Source organism: Pterocles gutturalis, unplaced genomic scaffold, assembly GCF_000699245.1.
Source record: "Pterocles gutturalis isolate BGI_N339 unplaced genomic scaffold, ASM69924v1 scaffold8619, whole genome shotgun sequence".
Lineage (NCBI taxonomy): Eukaryota > Metazoa > Chordata > Aves > Pterocliformes > Pteroclidae > Pterocles > Pterocles gutturalis.
In genome coordinates this window covers 46,166-57,697 of record NW_010130584.1, presented here as the reverse complement: position 1 = coordinate 57,697, position 11,532 = coordinate 46,166, and the positions used below count along the sequence as shown (strand labels likewise).

At 42.5% G+C, this 11,532-nt stretch overlaps 1 protein-coding gene across 1 annotated transcript; it reads right to left on the bottom strand.

Annotated features, from left to right (window-relative positions):
* Positions 1–2,163: 2,163 nt before the first annotated feature.
* Positions 2,164–8,911, bottom strand: MSRB2 (methionine sulfoxide reductase B2). The gene is made up of 4 exons (XM_010080268.1): positions 8,807–8,911; positions 7,766–7,842; positions 3,650–3,797; positions 2,164–2,271 (listed from the first exon to the last, which is right to left on the bottom strand). Exons 1-4 carry the CDS (start codon positions 8,909–8,911, stop codon positions 2,164–2,166), a joined length of 438 nt encoding a protein of 145 aa, XP_010078570.1.
* Between the last annotated feature and the right edge of the window lie 2,621 nt (positions 8,912–11,532).

Here is an 11,532-nt window from a genome sequence, read left to right as displayed (position 1 = left end):
GGAGTTGGTCTCCACCAACCATGTACATCCAAGGTACTAAGCTGAGTGCTGTTTGCACACAAGCCTGTGCGTGGATACTTGTGTGGTCAGCTCCATGGTCTGTTTTGTTTGTATGGCATTCAGTCTCATCCGCAGAAGGTGTTGGTCAGACCTGGTATCTGTGGGAACAGGTAAGAAACAGGTATTTTGCCAGTTTTCTTCCTACTTTCTGCCATTTGCAGAAATGTGGAGCCTTTCAATTTGGTATCCCCACCAAAAGTCACTGAATTCAGGCAGGTGTTGGCTTTTCCACCAGCACCTAGCTAAACACAGGAGTCCAGCTGGGGACACCTTCTAGCCACACTCCTTTCTGAGACAACCCTCTCCTGATGGGAAAGGAGAGGAGAGGTAAGGGGGCTGCCTGACCAACGAATGCCTGTGAGGGCCCACCCCCCTTTCCAGCAGCTGTGCAATAGAGTTTGAGAAAAAAAAACAAACAGTGGATTAAAGTGTATCAGGATGGGGAGGTACATGAATTCAGAGCACATGAGGATGGTGTTTTCTGTACAACCTGCAAAAACTCTTGAGAGCAGAGACCTGAGCAGGCTGGGCACGTACATCCTGGTCAGAGCAGGCAGGCGATAGCCATAGGTGATGCAAGGGCATCCCTGCATGGCAGAGCATGATGCAGCATGGACACAGCAAGCAGCATGCTGGTGCTGTTAACAGGCACCTCTGATGCCAGGTGACTGTCACCATCTATGACACTACATAAAACCAGTAGCAGCAAGTGCCTGCTGCAGTCATGCTGCTTCACACCTCTGGTGGCCTTTGTGCCATTCTGTTTTAGGTTGGCTGTGGTGATCACTGTTTTCCTATGCTTCCTGTGATGTTTTTAAAAGTTATTAAATTGTAGAGTTCTTCTGTAGAAAGTACAGGAGAAGGAAAAGCTGCAGAGCTCCAAGGCAGAAGGAGCAAAAGTAAATTCAGTGCAATAGAGGTCCGCTTTCTGAATACATTAAACAGTTTTAAGACTACACTAGTCGAAGTAAATGAACACACCCTATTTATTACTGAGGCAACCAAAGTAGGGAGAATGGAAACAGCCTGTTATAGGTAAAGCCAAATGAGATGTTGCCTAGTAACTCTCAGCAGGGAAGCATTTAAACCCAGCCAGTTTAGTGAAGCTGATGTTCTGACTCAGAGATTATTTTCTCTGGAAAAAAACCTGAAAGCAAGAAAGCTCATTTTAACAAACATCTGATTTATTTTCCTGTTACAGCAAACCATGGTGGCAAAGCTTGGGAGAATATTTACAAACTTGTGCAAGGAAGAACAGACAAAGCACGTTTTCAACAAAAACATCACTTTACTGAATGTGTTTTTTGATGATGATTATTTCCCCCAAATACAGTAAACTTCACATTCATTTTTATTTTCAGATTCTGAAATATACAAGTGATAACAGAAGTCTGGAAATATTACACAGATCGTTACATTATTATCATGTTATTTCTCTAAGAGGAAGTTCCTGGAACAAACCCTACTTGAGCTCTGCTATTGGACACAGAATCAAAGTCATCGATTCAAAAGAAGAAAGACTCTGTGTCTCCACTGGAATAGTTTCAATTAGGCCCTCCTCAGGACTTTGTTTTTACGGGTTCACGGAAAAGTCACTTGGCTTGGCTAAAGGTCTCTCACATCAGGGAAAAAAAAATGCCCTCAAATCTTATTTGCAGATTCATGTTATTTTTGCTTCCCTTTAGAAGGATATGATGATTTTACACAAGTAAAAGCTCTGTCATGATCAGCCATGTACATCTGTATCCTGGGTGCCATGACGACTGTTCAGCATAAGCAAAGCCAGGTTCAGGAGAGCACCCCATTTCAGCAGCCTCAATATAGTTAATGATTATAGTTATGAATGTGAACTATTGCATAGATTTTTTTTAATTAAAAAATACAATAAACAAATCAACACTAACATCACACTAACCATAAAAAGGCAGACTGCTAAAGAGTTACCACAAAAATATGTATTTTATCAGTACTGATAATAAGTGGAAAGCAAAGCTGCAGTGGCATAAGTGCTAAAATTTGAGTTCTATATTAAAAGTGCAAGAGTTTTTCACAAGCTTGTACGAGCAGTGAAAGGATAGTCCATAAGCCACAGAGATCTAATTCTCACTGACCAGAGCCTGGTCTGAAGTTTAACGAAACACTGTTGATACAGAACCTCTGTCCAGAAGGTGTGGGACCATCGTCAAACACATGGCCTAGATGGGCATCACACTGCAACAGAAATTATGTACCAATATTACCACTACAATTATGGATCAACATTATGGTGGTACCTATTGTGCTATCCTGAATTAAGAAACTTGTCTGATTAATTCACTGTTGAGTTGTGTGGGTGGGGGAGTCTTGGGGAAAGACTAGAAATATATCCTGGAGTAATCACCTCTAGCCAGTGGGTGAATATCTGCCCCCAAAAAAGTAGATCCCAGAAAAGGAAGTCAAAAGGTACGAATGCCAGAAAGTATAGGAAATAAATGGGAGGATCTAGAATTCTCAGTACATAATGAACATTTCAAGTTAATTGAGACAGTCACTGTAGGTCCTTCTCACAGGTCAACTGAGGATGGAAAAAGATGGAAATCCAACTGATGGGAAAAAGACTCAGAATAGCTGTTAGTGTTTCATTATGAAATTGGAAGGCTGTCTTCAGCTGGGGTTCTTGAAAGCTGGTTGCTGGATATTACTGCAAACATGAACCATAACATGATAATGGACTGTAGCGAATGCTTGTTACATTTGCAGATAATACCTAATCCTTCTAGAAGGGGCTGAAATTCATTCAACTCAATTGCATTCTTTTATATTTTTACAGACGTAATAAACAGAACAGACTCAGGGTTGGGAAGAAATGGTTAGGGGTGGCAGTTCTTTAGGAAAGGACCTGGGTATTACAGCAGGTCTCAATACATGTATGGGTCATGAGTTGGGGAAAGGTAAAGGTGTAAGGACAGGAACACTACCAGGACAGGAATAGCTACTACCACCCAAGGGTAGCTTCTGTGAAATGAGAGAACCCACAGAAGACAGCTGTGAAGATGCGGGGCACCACCACCGCCATGCAGGGCACATAGTAATAACCTTCAACTGCTGCAAATCAAACTTAGTGTTTTCCCCATTGTCTAACCAATAGTAGGAAGACATGAAGGTTACAACTCATTACTGAGCGAGACTGTGGAGTCTCCATCACTGTGTATTTTAAGAACAGCTTAAGCAACACTTAGCAAGACTGAACGAGGAAGCACCAACTCTGTTATGGGGAAAATGGGTAGATTGAATCTCAAAGTCCCTTCTACTGTCTGTTGTCACATCCTGCAGTTCATCTGAGGTCCTCTGAATAAATTTTCTGTCTAAACTCCAGCCCTTGGCTCTACTTGCACAACTACTCTCCCCAGTCACATAATTTTCTTCACCCAAATCAACTGTCTATCTATTAGAAATCTAATCATGTGTTTCACACTGAGAAGTGAGACAGAATAGTTTCAGTGATACAGTAATTCTCACTGCTAGATTTAGGTAGATTTATTAATGGGCACAAAGAAAACTTATTTGTTAAGATTTGGGTCTTTGGGTATCACCTCCAAAACAAACATACCTGTTTGCAGACAACTTCAGTTCTAGTTGATCCCAACGAGTTATCTGGTCGTCTCATGATGTTGGTATTACTTTCATCTCTGCCACAAGTACCATAAGCCTCAGAAAATGACGGCCACCCAGTCCCAGAATTGTACTTCTGTTCAGAGCTATAGAGGAAACAAGATCTTCTTGTTAATTATTAACAGAGATGCAAAGAAAAAGTCTGTTTTAGTAAGAGCATTGACTTTCTTCCTCATCTTTGTCTTGTACTATTATTAATAGTATTTGGCACAGTAGAAGTTTTCTCGGTGGCATCAAACTGTGTTGGAAGCTCTTTACCAAAGGGAATTCTTGATCAGCCCACAACAGGAGCTTTTGCCTCACTGTTTCTATTTCACTGATAGTCTGGCATTTTATAAAGCCTGAAAAAAGGTTTTACCAACAACTGAGCACATTATTTAGCTAAATTACACCTGCAAAGTTGCAGTTCAAAGCCTGGCCCAATACAGCACAACCTCAGAGGAGAGTTTACAAGAAGAAACAAAGTATGGAAAATGAGTATGGAAAATGGCTGGGTTGGCCCACTGTGCCAGGCTCACGTCCAGTGATGGCTTTGGCTTGCACTCAGCCATAAAAATGGTTTGGTAAATCAAACAGAGCCTTGCTCTAACCATCAACCAACCAATGACAAATCCTCACAGCACAAATATCTACTCTTCCCAAGAGAGAATTGCAGCCATCAGAAACAGTACTACAGACTGCCAACTTCTGGGTGCCTCCTGTAACATCCAGGATTACCAACCCTGTTCAGGTGCATATTAAGCCCCAGAGCATATTATTGGAAAATATGAAAAAAATATTTAGGGGATTTAGAATTCAGAAATGAGATAATCCCTCCTATTTAAAGTTATGATAACAATAAGTACTTTATTCTAGTGAAGAGTGACCTAGTGGGACTTGGAGAGAGAAATGAGGACAGACTCACACACTACTAGGGTAAGTGGTCTAGAGATCCACACAACCCCTTCCTCCCAATTTCCCACGTTTTAGCCCAGTTTCACAAACCAAATGCTCTTACTGGCACCTAGTGGTGGATGCAAACAGCAACACCAGCAGCAGCTTAGTCCATTATTCAATACAGAACTTAAAGCAACGCATCTAGTATATATCAGGTGTATTTTGGTGGGATATTAATACGGTGAAGAAAAATCTGAAAATCTTACTTGCAATGACTTTTAGAAAGACAAGGCGAACAAGCTGGGCAACAAGCTTAAAAAACTACAACCCAAAGAACAGTGCACAATTCAGAATGCATTTTTATAATTAACTGTGGGTAGCTGTCTTTGAGCAATGTAATTATGGAAATAAAGGAGGATTCACAAACACAGGACGACCAAAGGCTAGTTTTTGGGGGGCCTGTTGCGCAGTCCGTTACATCAATCCAATGAAGACCCATGAGAAATGTTCTCCTACCTCCTCCCCGCCATAAAACCAGGGAGAAGTAGGACACAGCACAGATTTAGGTTGCACCGGAGCAAATGCAGGTTGCAGGCTGCGTTTGCATGAGAAGGTGTTTTGGGCTCCAGGCCTATTTCTTTCCAGGCAAAGAGGGCTCCGTGCCATCCCTGCTACACATCCACACAGGCATGGTCCCTGCCGGGCATAGCTTCCCAAAGGCTAACCTGGGGGAACACAAATGTCCGTACACCACTTCTGAGTTTCCCTGACATATACCTGTGCTGTTTCTTTTTTATTTTCATAAGATTTGAGTCAGAACTCCTAATTTTCTGACATACGGATCCTTCTGTTTATTCATACACAGAGAAGACATACCAGGATCCTCTCTGAAGCCCTGTAAAGTCCAGGAAGGTCTTTCTGCTCTAACACTATGTGTTTTTTGCCTCTGACCCTGACTGACTCCATCCCTTACATGCCACTCACAATCCTGAAGTTTATTGTAGATGTTTTCCACTGCTAAAGGATCAGTCTTTTGAGCTGTTAAACTAGGTCTCAACACAAATGGTCTCTGTGTGGTTTCACTAACAGTAATATCACTTAGATTCCCTAATAGAAACATTTTAGTACCCCAAAATATAGTTGTTCAAGATCATATTTGTCCTTTGAAGTATTTCACCACTTAATTTATGGATAAATGGACTTTCCCTAAACATATGCCTTAGATTAGCCTTCGACACACCATTCCTCCAGCACATGTCATTTACTTTGATCCCTATTTCAGTCATCCTGGATGGAATCCAGGTAATTCTAAAAAGTGCTTTTTGCTGTATGAATCTCAGCTGTAGGTTTATGGTTCACTGAAGGTTTGAGATTTCATTAAAGTACCACAATTTGCTATCTATAAAGGTTAGGGGTTTGTTCCGTGTATTTCCAGCTCTTTCAAATGAATATTTGGTAGCAGAAGGTAATAAATTCTGGTATAAGTGTATATACACATGCGTACTTTGAAAGAAAGGAGGAAATGCTTCATGTTTACCTGTAGCTAATGATCTAATGCATGTGAAAAAGAAAGGACGTTTTAATGCACTAGGAAATAAACATGATGAATGAACTTCTTATAAAATACCTTTTTTTTTTTCCCTGATTGTTAGTGTCCTCTGCAATGTAATGCATTCATGGAAAAAATATTTTCAGACCATTTTGCACATTTAATAATTCACAATTTTTCTTAAAAGTTTTTTTCTGTAAGTTTATTGTTATTATTATTTCCTTGTATCAGTCTGTAAGGCTCAGCATTATTCATTGCTTTACACATAAGTACCTATATTCTCTGAGAGCTGGATACTGCAAAAAGCATCGTGACTGTTTGGTTATATTGTTGGTTTCTTATTAGTTTAGCAGCAGAAGCAATTCCCTCCAGTGCTCATCTCTCTTTATGTTGGCCTGTCAATATCCATTGTCTAATATAAAAGATGCCTAAATTGAAGGAATTCTTCCACAGCTTAGCAATTTAAATTGTCTCTAATTTATCTGAATTTTCCAGAGGTATTTTTAGGTTTTTTATTTGTCTTCGGAATATTCTGCAGTGCTGCACTAGCTCCTGAAATGTATTTAAAAGTGCTGATTAGCAAACCTCTACAGAAAAACATACATTTAAGCAAATGCTCACTTGCATAACAATAGTTTTGTGTACTTGGCCAAATGAAAACTAACTGTACACAATTATCAGCCTCCAATCTTACCATTTAATTGTTTAGTTTAGGTTTATTTTCAATATAGCTACTACATTTTTCCCCCTCTTGCTATCCAGACCTCTTCTTCCTCAGCTTCCCCTTTGAAATTCCGATCTGTGATGCACCCTTTAAAGTATTCATAACATTGGGCATATCAGCCGTATGCCATTGAACTCGCAGTTGGGAATATACAAAGGCTATTTTTGAGATCCAAAAATATGAGGAACTGTCTTTTCTGGTTCAGTTACAGATAACAGAACACCCTCTGCACATCCTACTCCGAGGCACTCTGTTTCCTTTTACTTAGACTTTAATGAAGTTGCAAAATATATAGTATTGTAAAGAGCACAGAGGTTAATAGTGCAGTTGTTCGCAGACAGGTTTTAAGAAGTAGATGTAACCAAAAAGGCAAAAATAGTGGAATTTAATTTAGGGAACAAGAAAGGGGGGAGGGGGGTGAAGGGAAGGTCTTGGCTCCAGTATGAGGGAGCCAGCAGTAAGAACGTCACAACAGCTCGACCAAGGCAGACCAAAGGTCTCCCCAGCCCATTAGCATCAGTGGCAGAGGATGACTATGGAAGAGCACAAAACCAGAGCAAACATACAGTGAGGCTCATACATAAACACATGTATTTTGTGGCAACTCATGAATTAGACAGCTCTTAAACAGAATTATTATCAACCAAAAAGGACAGTGTGTGTGGCAGGAGAGAAAGGCAGACTCTGATGTAGCAACTACTGCCTGCTGGCCACTGGAGACCCTCAAATGCTCAAGAAAAGAGCATACCATGGACCTGTATCAACACAGGTATCCTGGAAATCTTACACATAGCACTCTGGCACCAAAGGATTGTTCTTCTGACCCGCACTTTCCATTTCCACACTGTCCCTCCTGTCACAGTTAACGGCATTTTAAGGATGCTGTGAAATCTAAAGGATGTTACCTGAACAGTGGGGCATTGCAGCACACACAGTAGTATATTCCTGATTCGGTGTTATTCAGATAGGTCCCACTAAATGGCTTTTTAAAAAGGAAAAAAACCAGAGAAGTTAATAATGCAGGTCTTTAAAAACTCACCATCTGGAACAAGCATGTAGGAATCAGATTCAAAACAGGAGAAAAACCATAAAAAGAAGGCTTCACAGGGAGGCTTTGAAGAACAAACATTAGCAGTCTAAAGAAATGAAGGGGAGGATGCCTTTGGATTAATAGTGAAGACTACCCCCTGCCCCCAGAAACTTCGAGACCAGTCTGATGCATAAATCTTCCAGGTACCAGGGCTGGAGTCGTGACCTCTGAGGAACTTGTGAAATGTGCAGGATCCCAAAGACCAGGGCTCTGCTGTGGCATGCCATGACTTCAAAGTGGCTCTACAAAGGGACTCTCCTCCTCCCTGCATGGTCTGGAGCTGGGATCCTTATTTTACAGATAAGGGTTTGGGCACAGTTCACATGATTTAATCCCATGGTACATGCTCCACACACACAGAAGCCCTGCCTCTGGGCTAGGAGTGCTGGTGCTCCACCCACAACACTCCATGGCCTCCATCCATGAAGGAAGCAAAGTGCGGGGACAAGGTGGGTGGGTGATCTGGCACACAAGGGATAACCCAGCTCCTGCATATTGCATGGCTAATCTACATACGGTCAAAAAAGGGAGACTACAGGACAAAAATGTGATCTTCCCACCCCTCTGCAGAGGCCTCACTACTGCCACAGACAGCTGAGCTGGCAGTAAAGTATCCTAGGGAAAAAAAAAAAAAAAAAGAAAAAGAAAAGAATGCAGAATGTTTTTTCATCTGCAAACCAGCCTGGGTCAGAACAAAATCCACCTGGTTCAGTATGAGTCTAACTTTCATCCACAGGAAGGCAGGGGAAAACCTGTGAAACAACTGACTGCTGAGAACTCCCCAAACCAGGTTTTTATCTGTCCAGCAAGCAGAGGAGGTGGCTTAACCTTGAACAGCATTAGTGCTTTTGCTTACCGGTTCAGTTCCTTTTTCTCTTGTCACATAGAATTGCTCTGGAGTAATTTTTTTTTTCCAGTCTGTAGCAACAGTTGCTTCAGCTTGCTTAGTCAGAGAGCCCATGTCTTCAATTAGATATAGAAAGATAATCTGTATTATTTTTAACAATTTTGATCACTGTTAAGGTGAGGCTTTCCATCATCACCTCAATTCTCCCAAAGTTTCTGTGGGTACAGACAGAGCACAGGAGAGCAGTTCAGGGACATAAGAGCAGGGGCGAGTGGAGGACTTTCATCTGCTTTCCATTCTGTGTGCTACACACCGCGAGCAGCTCCAGCATATCACTTGGGAAGGCTCTGAACAGAAATGGGCACCTACAACCCAAGGTACCATCTGCTCTGCCAGCTCAGCCCTCTATTCTGGATGCCTCCTCCTTGGAGGTGTTCAAAGCCAGGTTGGATGAGACTTTGAGCAACCTGGTCTAGTGGAAGGTGTCCCTGCCCGTGGCAGGGGGGTGGAACTAGATGATCTTTAAGGTCCCTTTGAACCCAAACCATTCTATGATTCCGTGACTCTATTCTGGCTTGGAATAACTGCTGGTCTGCTGGTGTTCCTTCCTTATCCCTGGGTATCGCTGAAAGGTTTGGTAGCTTGCCTCTCGGAAACCCTCAAAAAACAGAACTAGTGTTAATTTATGGACTATCAAAGACTGGCAACTTCCACAAGCCTCAGTAAAAAGTGGTGCTAAGAAGGAACACAGAGAGCAATACCTACAGCCCGAGAGAAACAGAGCTACAGTTAAACGGGGGACACACAATAGGAGAGCAGGAGTTGCCCATCACAGTGCAAACCTCCAGCAACGCCTGCGATGAATCTGTACACACTGGGCAGAACATTTATGGTGGTATGAGACTGGCACAGAATTAATACATTGTCTGAAAAACAATGAGTAGTTTAATTCCTTCCTAATAAAAAAAATCTGAGGTGGGAAACCACCTCCATGCTCATCTCTTGCAATAAGCATAGCATATGTGAAAAAAAAATCAGTTCCTGAGTGATGAACGCTTGCCTGGACTCATCTCTTGCAATGCAGACATGATATTGGGGGGAAAAAAAAAAAAGGAATTCGAAAATTACAATTTAACTACAAAAACTATAGTTTAGCCTGCCAGTTCAGGACAAATACCTACAGCACGGTGAATTAGCCCTTTCCAACTGGCTAGAGGACACTAGGGACGGGGTTGCCCTCCCTTGCAGGGTGGCTCCCGCCCTTTCCCCCTTCCCCATGCTCCGGGCGGAGGGGACCTGTGCCGCCATGGGCAGCGCGGGCGCAGTCGCTGCCGGAGTTCCACTGCAGGGAGCGGAGGAGGAGACGGCTCCCGAGCATCCTCCGGAGCAGACGAGCCGCCATATCGGGGGGGCGGGATCAGGGGAGACACTCAGTGGCTCGCTCGTGTCTCCCGTGATCCCACCCCGCCGGGTTTCACAGCTAATCCATGTGTTCAACCTAAATAATTGCACTTTATAAAAGTAATGAGTAAAGCACCCGCTTAAATGCTGATGCAGCATTTGCAGGCAAAGGTTTCAATCACTTCTTGCTGAGAACCAAAGACATGGGCTTAAAGATAGAATGATTGCTGAAGCTGTAAAGAGGACAAAATCCTGTCCAGGCATTTGCTTGCAGGCATTAGAGGTTGTTTTAAGGAGAACAAGTCTGGCATTTGCATGTAAAAGTGCTCTTGATGTCCTAAATGCATGTTATAGGCATTGCTTGTAGTTGTATTGATTGAGTAATTGCGAAGGCAATGCTCTGCCTCAGTGGCTACTTGTTTACACAGTGTGATTTGCAGTCACAGCTGCTTTGACTTGGCCTATAAATATACCTGCGATAGGACATGTGTTTTAGTTTGGCCTCCTGTCCTTAAAAGATAGACCTAAACACAAGCCAGTTTGCCTGGTAAAGCCTTAGTGCTGTTGTCTGCTTTTTTTACAGTAGCTGCTTTTCTGATTTCTGAATGATGTGGAAGGAGCTGTTTTGCTTGCATTGGTTAACACAGCTACTAATGGTGTTTAATACAAAAATTACTTTCTTTTTAGTCTAATTCTTCTAGCCTAATCAAAGTGATCAGTCACAGAATCACAGAATGTTAGAGATTGGTCCTGTGTGTACACACCCGTATTGAACCATCCACATGTCTAAGACAGTGAGCTCAGAGGTAGGCGAGGACATCCAACAGTGTATGATCAGTGCCATGGCTGTAATCAAATCCTCTGCTCGGATCCACAAAGCTGTGCACTGAAAGATGGATAGCAGCAAGGCTTGTAGACGATCACGTTTGTTGTCTGCGGTGGCAGGGGAGAGGGGGGTACACAGTTGATTAATGGCTTTGTCTTATATAATAAGACACAGTGGAGTGATGCCAGAGTACCTCGATAAAAATCCTGGAGATGTGGTGCCTGTGAGTCCTCAGGACCATGATTCAGGATGGAAGGAGAGCTGTGCTGTGGGGCAGGGAGGAGAAAGCTTTGCTGGGGCTCTCTGTGCTGGCAGAGGGCAGCATCTATGTTGTGTGCAGGACATTTTTCCATGTTCAGCCATTTTGGGAAATGAAGATCAGAGAAAGATCTTTCCAAACCCCTCCTAGCTTACCCCTGTGGCATCTTATATCAGTCATTTAGCCACGGTTTGGGAGGGAATTGGAACATGCTAAAGAGCCTTTGGAGAGGAGAGACCCAATTTGACC